This window comes from Microtus ochrogaster, chromosome 18 (assembly GCF_000317375.1).
Source record: "Microtus ochrogaster isolate Prairie Vole_2 chromosome 18, MicOch1.0, whole genome shotgun sequence".
NCBI lineage: Eukaryota > Metazoa > Chordata > Mammalia > Rodentia > Cricetidae > Microtus > Microtus ochrogaster.
This window is the reverse complement of record NC_022020.1, coordinates 31665218-31682368: the sequence shown is the minus strand read 5'-3', so window position 1 is coordinate 31682368 and position 17151 is coordinate 31665218. Positions and strand designations below refer to the sequence as shown.

At 41.1% G+C, this 17151-nt stretch overlaps 1 protein-coding gene across 2 annotated transcripts in view; it reads left to right on the top strand.

The window, feature by feature from the left end:
• Jakmip2 (janus kinase and microtubule interacting protein 2) overlaps positions 1–17151 on the top strand; it is a 72971-nt gene that overhangs the window by 24104 nt on the left and 31716 nt on the right. For both annotated transcript variants that reach the window (XM_013349550.2, XM_013349549.2), the window contains exons 4-11: positions 1147–1644; positions 5354–5563; positions 7525–7623; positions 10891–11037; positions 11575–11715; positions 13701–13757; positions 14639–14758; positions 16107–16235. In XM_013349550.2, the coding sequence (XP_013205004.1) occupies positions 1147–1644; positions 5354–5563; positions 7525–7623; positions 10891–11037; positions 11575–11715; positions 13701–13757; positions 14639–14758; positions 16107–16235 (1401 nt within the window). The remainder of the gene's footprint in view (positions 1–1146; positions 1645–5353; positions 5564–7524; positions 7624–10890; positions 11038–11574; positions 11716–13700; positions 13758–14638; positions 14759–16106; positions 16236–17151) is intronic.

Here is a 17151-nt window from a genome sequence, read left to right as displayed (position 1 = left end):
GGAAATGTAAGGAAACCCAGGAGATTATTTCCAGCAGAATTCCTGGAAGGTGGAAAGATTGGAAGAAATTCTTACACTATGTGGAGTGTTTGGCTTGGCCGGCAGTAAAGTCAAGGAAAAAGAGTGAGACTAGAGAATGACTCTAAGAGACCTCCTGTAGCATCCCTAAAGCCCTGTAATCAGAGCAGAACCCACCAGACTTAGGGGGTGTCAGTTGATTGGCTGCCTAGTGTGTCTGTATGTGGATATATACAAGTTGGAGAGGGAACGTGGTTATTATTCAAAGAAAGACAAAGTCATTGTTACTATAACAATCTTTTGTTTGTTTGGTTGGTTGGTTGGTTGGTTTTTTGAGACAGGGTTTCTCCATAGCTTTGGAGCCTGTCCAGAACTAGCTCTTGTAGACCAGGTTGGCCTCAAACTCACAGATATCCACCTGCCTCTGCTCCTGAGTGCTGGGATTAAAGGCGTGTGGTACCACCACCTGGTGAATCTTCATTTTTTTTTAACCTCCATTGTCAGCAGTCTGTTCTCCACCAGCACGTCTCATCCCACATGATAAAGAGGGGCATCGTATAATAACATTTGCACCCATTTGTTTGCCTTCTTACAGTATCACACTTTGAGCTAGCTATCCAGAGATGCCCACATGTATTGGTTTGGGTGGAGCCAGGCTTGTGCAGGTCGTAGTTGTAAAATCTCCTCCACCAATGGTGAACCATGCCAGCAAAGCTACCCAGTTTGACTGGATAAACCAGTTGCCTGGAAAATTGTTAAAAGGCACATTCTGATGTGGGTTTGGTGGGGAGCCGGAGATTCTACAATTCTAACTAGCTTCTGGGTGTCTTTAGAGCTGCTAATCTGTGGACCACGTGCTCTTTACAAGGCCCGGGAACATCAAGTATTTGTTTGAACACGCTAAGATAAACATATTAGATGTTTCCCTGTTTTACACACTATAGACTCTGCTTTAAGGCCGGTGCTTCCTTTTCCTCTGAGCACACAGCAGCTCGGATTTTTTTTTTTTTTTTTTAATAAATAAGGTATTAAGAGATCATAGCAGACTAAGCTGCAAGATCCTGCCTGGGAACACGAGTTCTCTTTGAGGCTCATGCTTTTTCATCCTTTTCACCCCTCTGCCTCTAGGTATCAAAGCTTGAAAGAGAGAAGACTCAAGAAGCAAAGCGGATTCGCGAGTTGGAGCAGCGCAAACACACGGTCCTGGTGACAGAGCTCAAAGCCAAGCTCCATGAGGAGAAGATGAAGGAGCTGCAGGCGGTGAGAGAGAACCTCATCAAGCAGCACGAGCAGGAAATGTCAAGGACAGTGAAGGTGCGGGATGGGGAGATCCAGAGACTCAAGTCCGCTCTGTGCGCTCTCCGGGACGGCAGCAGCGACAAAGTAAGGACAGCACTCACCATTGAGGCCCGGGAGGAGGCCCGGAAACAGTTCGATGCAGAGCGCTTGAAGCTCTTGCAGGAAATCACAGACTTGAAAACGGCCAAGAAGCAGGTGGACGAGGCGCTGAGCAATATGATCCAAGCAGATAAAATCAAGGCTGGGGACCTTAGGAGTGAGCATCAGTCCCACCAGGAAGCCATCTCGAAGATCAAGTGGGAGTCGGAACGGGACATTCGGAGGCTGGTCAGTAATCATGAGCGCCAGACAGAAACCAGTCTCTGCCAGAGCTCAGTGTGATTTGCTTTGCTGGGTGTTCCCTTGAGAGTTACTATAAACAAACACCCTCGCTTCCGCAAGCTGCACTATCCAAAGCTCAAAGTAGATTGCTAGGTAGTTCTGTAGAAATTGGAACTGTAAAATGTAAGGGTTTTACAGCCCCCATTTTCATAGTAAGTGCCTTCTCCTGGGTGCATAGGTTTCCATGCAGCGACCTGTGTTCTTGGGTATCGTGAAAGATTGTAAAGCACAAGCCATTCCAACCTTAGCTTGTTTTGTGCCATAATTTGTCTGAAAATGGCCACTGACAACATGAAAACATCCTAAACGATTCATCAGCACAAACATGGAGCTATAAAATCCCTGGTCATTTATAAAACGGGTTCCTTTCCCCCCAACAATCAAGGAATATTTGTTACGAGCCATTCTGGTTTTTGGTTGGGTGTCGTTCACACATGGCTTACTTGCTGTTACAGTTTTCTTTCGTTCAATCCACACAGAATTAGTTTTTGTTTGGTTGGTTTCTTTCGGCTTTTGGTTTTTTAATTTGCAAAGCCAACAACCATACAGATATCTCCTAATGCTAAAATGAATTAATTAATGCATGGTCTATGTATGAGCTGTAATACCCTCTGTTCCATGATCTTAGAAGGAAAATTTCTATTTATGTGTGTACAAAAGTTGAGGATTAGCTTAAAGCATTTAGGATGTATTTAATACTGTTTCTCTAAGCCAGCGGTTCTCAACCTTCCCAATGCTTTGGCCCTTTAATACAGTTCCTCATGCTGTCATGATCTCCAAACAAAAAGTTATTTTGTTGCTACTTCATAACTGTAATTTTGCTACTGTGATGAATCACAGTGTAAATTTCTGATATGTAGGATATTTGATACATGACCCCTGGGAAAGGGTTGGTTCCCTCCCCCCTCCACTGGGTCGGGACCCACAGGTTGAGAAGCACTGCTCTAAGCCGTACAGGAAAAACTATTCTTTCTTGCTGTGTCTGCCAACCCACAGTAAGCATTTCCAGGAATTCCACTTCATTCTCTGGATGATGTCTCCAGGATCTCCACTTTAAGTGGTTTCCATAGAACGTTTTACATGTTAAGCCTGTGTCATTTTCTTAGTAATGTGGTGTGATGTAACTGTAAGATGCTGCCTCTGCCATGCTTCCTGGGGGATTTACTGCAGTTTGTTCTGTTTGACAATCGAGACCAAAGGCAGAGCAGAAAATAGTGGTCTCTGTTCTGCTTTTGGTTTCTGAAATGACCGTGGTTGACGAAGAAGGATTCAAGACTGAAGTGTGGAGCAATCAGGTAGGTGGATTAAAAAGAAAGCCTGGAAGTAGAAATTGTTGCTTGCCTTGCAGTGTAAATCTACCAATTGGTCATGATTTCCCCATCACTTCTTCCCAAGAACACCGCTGAAGTAGACAAAAGGTTCTCCCAAACAACCACCTGAAATCTAAACCATCTAAAGAGTGGCTCAAACATCGGGTGCAAGCAGACTCAGATGGGGCAGTGTTCCTTTAATGTACCTGTCCCTGTCTCCCCTTTCTCATTTTCCTTTCCTAACCCTACCCCCACCCTCATATGCACTTTGGGGCCTGTAGGAAAAGAGATGTGATCTGTTCTTTCTAGAAAACATCAAAGAATTCTGCAATATAGTCCTTCTCACCTATGAACTGGAGCACCGGCTAATTTTGTAATATTCTGAGAATCAGGTTATGTGTTCACAACCACTGTACAACAGAGTCCCCTTCATTGCTCGATATTCTACAAAAACCCACTTTGGAAGGTTCTGGGGGCAGCGGGATGCCAATAATTTTGGAGCCAGTGTAACACAGTGCCTGATAAATGGGCTCGAGGCTCAGAAGACAAAGTTAAAGTATCAAGACTTCATCATTCCCAAGGCAGGGGACAATGACCAAACACTGAACCTTTCAGGGTCTCCCCTGGTACCTGGTGATCATGGAACCTACTGAGCACGACATTCTTAGAAAATAAAATAACTTGCATAACTATAGTGCTTCCAATACTGTAAGGATGAGACGTTTTCATTTATAATACTAGAGATTACCATAACTCCAAGAGGGTGTTAATCAGCTGGTAACCTAGCACCTGCCACTAACTAGAAGGCATCACCAGCAACCAGGAAGGGGCAGTTTGTGAGCTGTATCAAACTTCAGCAAACATTGTGTATATCAGCTCTGAAAAAGGAATGAGCACTCAGCTTAACACACCTCAGCCATCTTCAAGGAGTAGGAAAATGTGGCTGATATTCTCTTGCAGATCAACAGGACACTATCACAACGGTCATCAGTTAGCAGGTGATGTTACAGGACAGTGCAGACATTAGTGCAGTGGTCTCCCAACGTTAACCTAAAATTTGGTCACGTGACCTAGAGTCAGTAGCCTAGCATTAGCATGTGTAAAGCAAGGGACTGACTGCACGAGCAGGTGATAATATGATCGCCTCCTTATCTAAAGTGCACAGCAAAGAAACACGCTAAGTGAGTCATTAAATATGAGAAAGGAGAAAGAATAATGACATTTGTGCTAAATGTCTTTTCCTATTTCCATTTTAAGTAACCACATAGAATGTATTGAAATGGGACAAAAGGTTCCACCCAGTGTCATGGTTACAGACATTCATTTCATGTATGGTATATTTCTCATCTAAGGACAGCAAACTGATTCCAGCCCAGTGGAACTCTAATCCACTGATACCTGTGCCTTAAAGTGAAAATTAATACATTTGAAGCCACTTCTAAGCTTCACAGAAATGAGTGCTGAAATCAATAACTATATGCTACAGATTTACAAGGAAATATTTTGACTAAAATTAACAGGCATTTTTAATCCCTATTTGCCGAAATCTCGGTGGAGACCTCCAATTGCCGCGCGCCGCTTCCCCGTGTGTCTGCGCTCTCTGCGCTGGCACCCATTTCGCGAGCTTCGGGCAAGGGGGCTGGAGGTTAAAATACACAAACACACACCAACAGAGAGATAGCAACATGGGTCATCCTTGAATTCCCCAAGAATGCCCCCTTTATTGTGTTCGGTGGCAGATTATATAGAGATAGCCACGCCCCAGCCAAACCCACCAGAAACCATTCTCCTGCCATCAGGAACTCCTGAAGGTCTCGTGCTCAGAGCAGCTGTAGGCACTCAGCAGATCAGGGGATTACAAGAAATTCAGGATCTGGGGTCTCACTGCTCCCAACACCTATTCTAGTCCCACTGATGCTTTTCCAACAGTAATGGTAGAATGTTGCTAAGGCTAGCTCCCTTGAAGTGTGGGAATGAAAGGAAAGGCCACACAACAGGAATTATTGGAAGAACCCCTTCCAGATGCCACCAAAATTGACACTTACTAGAAAATCAGTAGACCAGTACTAAGAAGCCTGCAGTTTCTCCAGTTGCAAATTATTGGCTAATAGTATCAACCAGTAATAATTTATTGGTCCCCTAGAAACAGTGGAATATTCTGGATTTATCTTTCTTAAAGCTAGTGATCCATTTTAAATGTTACCTTTCCTAACCCTCCCAGATCATTTCAAGCACTCTAGGGAAGGACAACACCTTCCATTATCACAAGATGAGGAGGACTTCCCCTAGTGAAAATGGGACGTATGTATGGCATAGTGAAATGTCCTGGGTCTCGTTTAATTCAGATGGATGAAATCAAAGCCAAGGACAGGATCATCTTTTCCCTGGAGAAGGAACTGGAGACTCAGACAGGCTATGTACAGAAACTGCAGCTGCAGAAGGAGGCTTTGGATGAGCAGCTCTTCCTGGTCAAGGAGGCCGAGTGTAACATGAGCAGCCCGAAGAGAGAGATTCCAGGAAGGGCGGGAGATGGCTCTGAACACTGCAGCAGCCCGGTGAGTCCATTTGAGTTGAGGTTTAACAACTCCAGAGTCATCTTTTATTTAGCGATCAAGTTCTGCTTTCTCACTTAAGCTATTTTCCTGTTTATAAGAACAGAGAAATCAATTCTCCCTCCGACTATAAAACCAGAGAATATCCTGGGAACAAAGTGGGCCGTACTTCATTAGCAGATCACGTGAGAGCTGCAGGTGTCTTTGACTCTTGCTCAGAATTTTTCAGCCTAGTGATAGCTATCAAACTTGAATCTATTATAAGAGCCATAAGTTAAATGATAATATTTGCCTGTTGCCAAGATTGGTATTTTCCATAGCTGGGAACAATTGGATTGGAAACTGACCAAAGACTGTTATCATGTACAGTGGTTGGGTGTGTGCCTTTAAGAAAGACGGAATCATCTATAGCCAGAGCACAACAGCCTCCAGTCTGAATGAACTTGCCACTTACCTCACTATATTATCATCTTATATGAGAAATTATTGTCAGAGGTACAATGAGAGTTGGCCTGTAATCTGCTATCAAATGATTTATCTTCAAAAATAAGATGAAAATGTATTAATTAGGAACAAAAATGAGTTCCAAAGTATTACTTAGAACAAAGTAGTGAATAGCTCATGAACTGATTTCCAGGATATGGACACACCCTAGTAGTGGTGGGAAGTATATACTGATCTAAGATGTAGCACATAAAAAGTTAAGTTCTTCTCTTAATACCTATATGCAATATAGCATAATTTCCAAAAAAAAAAAAAACAGACTTTAGAAGTGAGACCCCCCTTGGTTCAAATTCATTAGCCGAGTGGCTTTATGCAAACCACTTTCCTGTTCAGTATCCTTATCTGTAAGATGCAGGTCATGGTGGTCTCTGCAAGACTGCTCTCTGAATTAGACGACACTATATAGAGAAGGTAGAGTATTGTGTTTACTACATGGCTAGGCTTTACAGATTTGATTGCTGCTATCCACCATAAGACCTGGGTGAAAGCAGATCCACCCACAGTTTAGCTTGTCCTGATGTGTCCTCTGGGATATGATGACTCTGGGGACTCAGGACGTGTGAATATGTCCATCAACAGTGAACCTCTCTCAAAATGAAAAGAGTAACAGGATTGCAGGCATATAACCAGAGTAGGCCTACAGCACGGGATTAAGCTGGAACCGCTGTGGGGAAGGTGGTTCATAACAATTGTTATGCCATGCAAAATATTTTCTTCTAAATTATATTATACACCCCGCCTTTCACACGTGAAGGTAACATATGTTCCCTCTCAATGACCTTTTTTTCTGCTAGAGTATAGGAAAATTCAGAAAACCCTGTGTCTACTTCCTAAACTGCCCCCTCCACGACTAAGTATAATAACAGACAGTTGTCTGTGTCATAGGAAGCAACGGACATTCGTGACACAAGGATATTCCCTGACTTCACACTCACCTTGGTCACAATGCAAACAGCTCTCCTAAAAACTGTTTCAGCCGGGCTGGAGAGCTGGCTCAGAAGTGAAGAGCACTGACTGCTCTTCCAGAGGTCCTGAGTTCAATTCCCAGTAATTACATGGTGGCTCACAACCATTTGTAATGAGATCTGGTGCCCTCTTCTGGACTGCTGCAGACATGCAGACAGAATACTGTATACATACTTAATAAATCTAAAAAAAAAAAACCCAAAAAACAAACAAACAAAAAAAAACCTGTTTTAACCAATCGTCACATTTCATGCCACAAGTCTGGGTTATGCCTGCCACGTGGAATTCATTTGTGATTTTAACCATGCTTAGTATTCAACCCAGCAAAAATGTTGGGAGTTAGAAAGGGTAACTCATTTTTTCTTAGTAAAAGAACATTTATCTGTTACTTCCTGGGCCAAATTGCAAGAAAGGACATTATTGCTTTCATGAATAGTATTCTAGGCTTTGAAAAGTAATATTTAAGAGATTCTCATTTTAATTCTCATGCGTAGGATTTGAGAAGAAATCAAAAGAGAATAGCTGAATTGAATGCCACTATACGAAAGTTAGAAGATAGGAACACCTTGCTTGGAGATGAACGGAACGAGTTGGTAAGTTGTAGGCAAACTGTTTCGATTGTGTGTTTTGTTGGATGTTAGGCTATGAAAGCATGCGTTATGTTGCCAATTAACAATGGCACCACTCTGGTTTCTGTACAGGTATCCACCATAATAAGTTTAAAAACATAATTGCATATTATGCCTGTATTCCTGGCTGCTTTGGCTCAGTCGTTTGCCTGTGAGGATCTCCTTTGAGCTGTGTGAAATTGTTTTCTTTCCTTACTCCAGTTAACATTATTGCAATACATGCAGCTGTTCTTCTGGAACATTTTTGGAGTTTCTAAGCACATTTAGGCTGTTTAGACAGGGACTGCTAGGTATCGGTGATCAAGAAAAGTGCCTCTTCCCCTGGGCATAGGAATTCGGATCCTGCAATGTGGTCAGTTGAAATCTGAAGTTGCTCCAACACTTTATGTTCTTCAGTGCCAATGCAGGAGGACCTCGGTGTTTCCATATCTTTGCCAACATGCACAGATAATCATTCCCTTTCACCATTTGGTCATGAGGTGTATTCTTATTCTGACTTTTGTTTTGATTTTATCTTTTCTAAGGAGTTTGGGGGAGCTGTCAAATATCTGCTGGCCTGCTGGTCTTCCGGTACAATCTCTCCTCAGCATTTCATTCTTTCTCCATTCTGCTTTATTTTCTTAATAACTTTAGAACATTTTGAAATTAGATATTTAGACATAATGCTCTGTAGCTTATATTTTGATGAATGTTGTTTATGTAAAAGTGATTTTAGCCTTTCCCTGAATTTGGGGCCATTGTCTCTTGAAATCTCATTTTTTTGGACAACTCTCACAAGTTTGGAGTGTTATCATGTATTGCTATTTCATAAATGATATCATGCAACTTGTTCTGAAAAGTGTATTGCTCATTTTCTAAACTTCTAGAGAATTTTATAATCATCTTCTGTTATTAGTTACTTCATAACATTTGCCACACGTTGCAACATTTCGTTGCCATGGGAGTATTACAATATTCTTTCTGGCCATAGCACAGGGTCAGCATATTCACTTGCTGTCTATTGCTATGCTAAAACACCATGACCAAAAGCCATTTGAGTAGGAAAGGGCTTATTTGGTTTACATGTCCGGTTCAGTCCACTGTGAAGGGAAGTCGGGGTAGGAAATCAAACAGGGACTGGGGAAGAATGGTGCTAGCCTGCTTGCTCCCTGTGCCTTGCTAAGTTTGCTCTCATATACACCCCGGGACCATTTACCAGGAGTCAATACTGCTCTCAGGGAACTGGGTCCTCCTACATGAATCATTAATCAAGAAAATGTCTCCCTGGCTTGTCTACAGGCCAATATCCGGGGGACATTTTCTGAATTGAGGTTCCCTCTTCTCAGGTGACCCTAGTTTGTGTTGAGCTGGCAAAAACTAACCAGTCCAGTCACTTTAGAAATATGTCATATTCCCGGGAGAGGAAGAAGTGCTCTGCATCTTCAGTTAAAGTTTTCCTTCATTTGTTGCCTTGTTTTAAATTTTCTATATAGTTCTAATATTTTTGTCTGCTTATTTCTCTCAGCAAATATGCCTCTTCTTAGCTTTGTCCATTTTTCCTTTTACATATTTAAATTTATGTTACTTGATAGGCATAAGTTAATATTTGATAATGGTTTTAGCATATCGACCCTTTATGATTATAAAATTCTTTCTTTCCTTGACCTCAGGTCTCTCTGTTATTAGTTAAACTATAGCAGGGCTTCTTAGAGTCTACACGAGCCTCTGTTTATTCATATATATGCATACGTGTATTCATGATGGACCATACATGTACAATTTCAGTCTCTCTCATCTATGAAGGCATGTCCTTTTGAGGAAGCACTCTGTTGGGTGCTTTGGAACTGTTGCGATTGGATGCTGTGCTACAACTGGACAGTTCTTTCCCTTTATGCTTATGTGCTTTTCCTATGAATTGTATGCACTGAAGAGACTTAACTACTGAAAACATAGGGCATTAACTTCCAGAAGAGATCAATATCGCAATAATAAGCCCAGTGAATAATTTCTCTTTATACGTACTCAAAATTTAATATTCTTGATTCAGACACCAAAACTGAAAAGATGTTGTGCCAGATTACTTATTAAAAGTAAATCCCCTTTTCTCAATTAAAAAAAAAAGTAAATCCCATGTTTTTGACATCACCATAAAACTGTAGTTCTCAAACTGAGATTAGGATGGGACTGGAGAAGTGCTAAGAATTACAAAGTCTTGTTTGTTGTTTTCAATCATAGGTCGTTTTCTCCTTCCTCAGTATCTCCCCAAATCATAGATTTCCACAGAAGGAGTGATGGTCTTTGGAATCTTCTGGTGAAAAGAATAAGCTGATCATTACAAATTCAACATAGAAATCTAATCCGTCTATATAGATTGACCTATAATACATCAACTAAGCAGAAGTGGTTTGAAAATGAAAGGAAGGGCTGCTGATGATTACAAGACAACATTTGTACATTTAGCTTCTAAATGAAAGGCAACTTGGTCATCATATGTCATCATCACAGCTGGCAGGGTGTTACTGTCATCAGCAGGACAAGGGCAGGGATGCTGCTCAGCATCCTGTGAAATATAGAACAACAGGTCCTGTGACAACAATAGAAAAACACATGCCTTAGTGAGGAGATTTCATTAAGACCTTTGAAGGAGGCAGTGCCATTGCAGAGAATGAGGCTTGGAACCAGATTCCAATGACCATGAACTTCAATTGTGCTTCTATCTGCTGCTGAGCCACTGAGAGGTCCTTGCTGGATCAGGAAGTGGGTTCAGACCTGCCTGGGTAAACGAGGTGAGGGAAGTCAATGGGAGCAAAAAGAACTTTGGGTTTTTCCTGGCCACTTCCAGAAGCAGCAGGAGCATCTGTGGCGCCTCTGTTAAGGTAGCAGACAGAACTGTGTTGAAAAGGCTCTAGAGCCAGGCATTGTGGCTCATGGCCTTTAATCACAGTACTAGGAAGACTGAAGCCAGAGGAGTCTGCCTGTTCCATGCTAGTTAGTTCTATATAGTAAGTTCTGAGTCTATTAGACCTCCATAGCAATTCCTTCTAAAAAGAAGGAAGTGGGGGAGGGAGGAGAAGAGAATACCCATTAAATGAAACTAAAAAATATTGGTTGATAAATGGAGGATGGGAATGTAGTGATCAATCTTGGAACAGGTCAGGTAATTGAAGGGGTGCTTTCCCTCTTTAACACTTGGCCCTTCCTGCCCTACTTTCCTCAGGACACAAAAATCCATTTTATCTTATTTATTTCCAGTTAAAACGTGTGCGGGAAACAGAAAAGCAATGCAAACCTCTCCTGGAAAGGAACAAGTGCCTCGCCAAGAGAAATGATGAGCTGATGGTGTCTTTGCAGCGCATGGAGGAGAAGCTGAAAGCCGTAACCAAGGAGAACTCAGAAATGGTGTGTATCGCAGACGCTGCAGAAGCCGCTGCTTCCTCCTCTGGGGCCCATGACCTATTGGGTTGTGCTGAGGTTGTTTCTCATATGCTACTTAGACTTCCCCTTGAAGAAGCAAGGAAAGCAAGAGAAGGGGATACACTCACTCTTCAAACACTTACATGTGGAGAAGCAAAGCCTCAGTGTGGCTCCTACGCCACAGAAATATGGAGGGGGTTTATGCCTGCCTTTTAGTTTGCTTGATAGCTGGGAAATCAATATCGTGGCTTGTATTATATATGGATGACTGATATGATCATACATTCCTGAAAAGACTTCCAAGATAAACTGACTATAGAAATGTCCAAACCATTGCCAAGGACTTCAATGTGCTATAGCAGGTAAAATGTACTTCAGGGTTTTAGTTGGTCAATATAAAGGTCTGTCACCAAGAGGGGACAAAATTTAAATTAGCTGGGACCCAATTTTTACAAATTTACCAATTACTAAAATTGGGGATCTTTGAGGTTTCCGCTTGTAATTTCTTCTTCTCCAATTTAGAGAGAAAAAATAACATCTCACCCACCCTTAAAGAAACTGAAGTCTTTGAATGACCTTGACCAAGCTAATGAAGAACAAGAGACAGAGTTTCTGAAACTGCAGGTCATAGAGCAACAGAACATCATTGACGAGCTCACAAGGGTAGGTGTACCCATCTGCAAAGCCCTAGCCATTCTCAAGGACGGGGAGCCAACATCCAACACATCAGGAAGCCCTTCATTATTTTGGATTAACTCCAAATGCCTGTATTCAGGTGTGCAGCATGTAATTATGGACAAGAAACTCTAGCCCAAAACGTTTATATTATTAAACTGATTTACACCTTCCAATACTAACCATTTGCCAACTAGTCTAGAAGCATGAATATGAGCCTCATTAAGGGACTTTTCAGAGCCGTTGTTAGGTAAGTATTCAGGGTAGATCTGGGGATCTTATAGTTGCTTTACACTGTCAGTCTCCTGAGCCTCAGCAATTCAATTTTCTGCCTACAAAAACAGGACCATATACTCCTTGTTTCTAAGACCTAATCAACACATAGCACATAGATACAATCTGTTAAAAACTTTGTGAATGGAGAACAGCATCAGAATTCTGTAATAGAGCAGAAATTGCAGTCTACACTTTATGGATAGATACTTCAGTTCCTGTTGACTAGGTCCCGTTTGTATCTGATTCAGGTTGCTATTGACAGCATAGTAGGATACGACCTCTTGAAGCCTTCAGGCTTCTTCTTCGCCTCTCTGTCTTTATTCTGAGAATGGTATATTTATTTCTTTTTATTTCAAGAATAATCCAAAGCCTGTAGATTTGAACTAATCATAGGAGTGGGGGTGGGGGCTGTTACACAATAATCTCCAGAATAGGTAAAATTTGTTTCACTGCTGTTGGGAGTGAAAGAGTCTACTTCTGTTTGTAATTACTTGCTACTCTCCCTTTAAAAATTGTTCTCTGTTGTTGGCTGGTGGTGCGCGCCTTAAATCCCAGCACTCGGGAGGCAGAGGTAGGTGGATCTTTGTGAGTTCAAGGCCACCATGGTCCACAAAGTGAGTTACAGGACAACCAACAACCAGGTCTCTTCCACAGAGAAATCCTGTTTTGAAAAAATTCATTCATTGTTCATATATAATTTGTACCTTTTAGATTAATAGAGTATACAATGTGTAATTTTTTTTAAGTTTTAGCTATAGTGAGGATCCACAATCAAAATATTTTATATATAAAGACAAAAAGTAAAGTCTAAATGCCAATGTTTTAAATGATATTCAAACGTAAGCTGAAGCTTGGGATTCTCATTTCTACCTTGCTAACTCTTATATCTCATGGAGTCACTGGACTAGGAACATACTGACTTTGAAACCCTCAAATGAAGCTGTAGATTTCCTATTGATCAGGTAGCTCCATCTAGCCCAAATTTGCAGTAAAAATATCAAGTCCTTAATGGTTAAATCCCAAGTTGTCCCGGTAGCTATAGCTCTGCTCATACCTTACAGGTCGCAAAGTTGCTCACAGTTCGTAGGTATTCACCAAGATTCTCAGAAAACCACAGCCATGTCTCCCCCCAAATAAGCCAGAAGCAAAACCAAGTGACCCCAACAGAGTAGGTGTTCCACTTCCTGCCCCATCCTCACCCAAACTAATCAAGGGACACCTGCCTATGCTAAGAGATGACAAGATGTAAAAAATAAATGTATATTCTAACTAGAAACAATATTTTCTCACAAAAATGCAACGTAATTGTGAGCATCAGAGAACACAACGACTCATTATGGGACCCTGTTTTCAGGTCTAAAATGAAGGAACCCAGAACACTTCCTGATTATATGGCAGAAAAATTATAATATACATACTCCAAAAATATTGACAAGTCATGTCCAAACACCACTAAACTTGTAAAATAAAATCATTCTTCAAATAAAAATATATAATCTCTCAGGGGAACACAGCCGTCTCTTTGAAAAACAAAACAAAAAACCACAGAGAGCTCAACCAGTGAATTCTATTGCCTGGATCCATCCTCAGAGGCTCTCTTGGATCTGATGCCCTCTGTAGGCAGAAGGAAGAGATAACGAAACTCTTGAGAGATGTGCGACAACCTTTGATCTGAAAAGTCCTTCTCTGTTTTCTAGGATCGAGAAAAACTCATCCGTAGGAGAAAGCACAGGAGAAGCTCGAAGCCAATCAAGGTAATGAGGAAACTTTTGCCGGGCATTTGCCACCAAGAGCCAGGAAGGGAAGGCGTGCCAAGAAACCTTACTGCAAAGACGTGATAGATCAGATGGGCTTGAACTGCGGCAAACCATGAGAACTACTTGTTTTTGATTTGTTTGTTTTTTTTTTTTAAATAATCTCTTGACATTTCTTAGTCAGAAAAATGACTGTGTTGTTGTGCCCTAACCTGAAAAGCTATGACTTCCTCTAAAAGGAAAGCCAGTGGGGTTAATATTAGAAGGTTTTTCTGACAAGTGCGTGGGTTACATCCTAAGAACATGTAAGAGATACACATGATCAATATCTTCCATTGAATCATATTAGTTTATGATATCTGTCTATAATTGATTGATGTGTTTGCATTATTATCATCTGGGAAGTGTTGATGATGACCTTCTCAGTACACCATTATTTTTATAGCCCCTACAATGCATAGCTCGTTGTTTTGATTTCTGTGTTGGTTTTTTACCATGCATGTCACTTGGGTTGGATGTGGGACTGGAAAACTAGAGTTAAGACCCCATGACATCCTTAACATGGATGCCTCCATTTTCCAAACCGCTTAGGCCAATTTTAAATACTTAAAAGAGCACAATGCATTGACTCATCATGACAGAAGTTAATGTAACCAGATTATGATTGCTTTAGAAGACAGCCAAATAGTCACACACTTCCTTTAAGTGTGTCAGAAGTGAAAAACATGGGCAAGAGATGGATTGGCATTGTGTTCCTGCTTAGGGTTTATACTTCACCAAATAACTGCTCATCTGTGTCTGTCACAGTGAATGGAGCTTGGATATGAAATTCTTCGCTGATTTTAGTCATGTTATTAAGTTTATACTTTCTCTCCACTTAGAGGCCTGTTTTGGATCCATTCATCGGCTATGACGAGGACTCCATGGATTCAGAAACATCATCCATGGCCTCCTTTAGAACGGACAGGACACCTGCCACTCCCGATGATGACTTAGATGAAGTAAGCTTTTTCTTTCCTCTGGTCCTGTACAATATTGTCACCAAATCTTTCCTCTAAGGGGAAGGAAAGACACAAGCTGATCTTGTAGACATGACCAATCTTTAGATCTTGCTCCACTTTGACATCTCTGGAAAGTAAGCGTCATCTATGACATGGAATCTCTCTAGAGATGTCTCAAACATTCTCTGTGGCTCTGTAATTTGCTTACTCATCTCACAGTAGAAGTGACTTCCCAAAGATCTTCAGCTGTGGAAGGCTTGAAAGGGAGAGCAAGTCCAAGAGGCTTCTAGATTCAGTGTAAAGCAGTGTCTAAGTAAACTCCTTGTTCTGCGGTCCACCATCTTCAGAACTATCCAGAGGCTTCAGCTACATTGAACACAACTATCAAGTCAGGATCAGGGGAATGAAACCATTCAGTCTACACTATTTTTTTTGTAGAGTTACACGTAATGCTAGCTGTCCCCAGACCCCTTAGACAGCTAAAGATGAGCATAAACTTCTGATCCTCTTGCCTCTACCTTCCAAGTTCTGAGATTTCACGTGACACCACAACTCCTCCATATGTGTGTGTGTGTGTACATGTATATATGTATGTGTATGTATATATAATTCTGGGAAGTGAAGCAGGCCTTTGTGTATGCCAGGCAAGCACTTTCCCAACTAAACTTCATTCGCACCTTCTCATTCCACATTTTTTTTTTTTTTGTTTTTTCGAGACAGGGTTTCTCTGTAGCTTTGGTGCCTATCCTGGAACTAGCTCTTGTAGACCAGGCTGGTCTCGAAGTCCCAGAGATCCGCCTGCCTCTGCCTCCCGAGTGCTGGGATTAAAGGCATGCGCCACCACCGCCCGGCTCTCATTCCACATTTTTGACCAAATTCTCTGGTGATAATTGAATTATGCCCCAAACCTAAGTTCTGGGCTGAGAGGGAGTGTCATGATTTAGTAGGGATGAACTTTAACCACAAACTAATGATCTATTTATGTCTCTGAATGAATGGAAAGAAATGAGAGTAAAGCTTTAAGAATCCTTGCCTGAAATTTAGATCCAAACTTTGGGTATTACTTCTTAGTTTGGATATAAAATTGGGTATTATTCAAGATCAAATGGGAAGAGATCATTATTGTAAAAATTAATAACCATTTTTTTCATTAAAATAATGTCTTACATATTCCACCATCTATCTTGAACATAGTCTGTATTCACATTTTCACTGATAATTCAGAATTAAAAATAAAATCAAATAAATCTTTTCTTTACAAAAGTAGACAAATGCCACTGTTGGCACAGAACATAAGACACAAACATAACATAATTACTTTTGGACTTTTTGCATTTCAACCCTCCAGAGTCTAGCTGCTGAAGAGTCTGAGTTACGATTTCGACAATTAACAAAAGAATACCAAGCCCTCCAAAGAGCATATGCCCTCTTGCAGGAGCAGACTGGAGGCATCATAGATGCTGAAAGAGAAGCCAAGGTAAGTGTGGACCTGCAAGAGGGCCTGGAATCCACTTGCAGAGGTTGCATCATTAAAGCACCAAGGACATTAAAATGTCAGCAACACAGCCTTCTCTGTGCCCTTTTGTCCTCTGAGGCTTTTGTTTTTTATTAAATCCAACCAATTTCACATCCAAACACAGATCAATGCTTTTGTTCCTTTAAAGACAGCTGAGTGTGTGTTTCTTATTTTCACTTCTCGAGAACTTAAATTGTCTAACCCATGTTGGATTTTAATGATCCGTTTTATTAAGTTCTTTGCTTAAAAATAATAGTTATTTTGTTTTTTCAAAAGTGCTGATTAAGCCACTTTCTTTTCTTAATCAAAAAGTGTAAAACATTACATCTACATCTCACTAAGAATTTCACAGACGATGTTCGAATGAGCCCTTGTGTCAGCTCCTAAGTCAGATGCTTCTGTAAGAGAATTTAAGACCAAAAATATTAATGGACCTGCCCATTACAGATCACACAGCTAGGTGTGGTAAAACTTGAATTACTGTTCCAGTATTACTGGATCTACTTTCTAGAATGTCATGATTGTCATTTATAAGAATTTCTTCAAAAGAAGGAAAGACAGGAAGAAAGAAAGAAAGTTATTTATTCATTCATTCAGCCAAAGTTAAATTAGTTACCTGGGGTCCTGATGCTAGGGCTTGAGCCCAGCCTTTAAGCTGCAGAGTTGGGGCCACCTAAAAAACTTTAGCAAGTTGCCTTATGGACTTTGGCAAGAGCCAAGAAGGAGCACATCTCTGCAGTGGTGTTGCTCCACTTTTCTTTCTGAAGGAATCACAAGATGCTGGGAGATGCCACAGCAACCACTCTTAGTCATTTACAAAATAGATTGGTACTCTTCTTTTCTACAAGTACCTATTTTTAAGTGGTAGTGTGCGCAC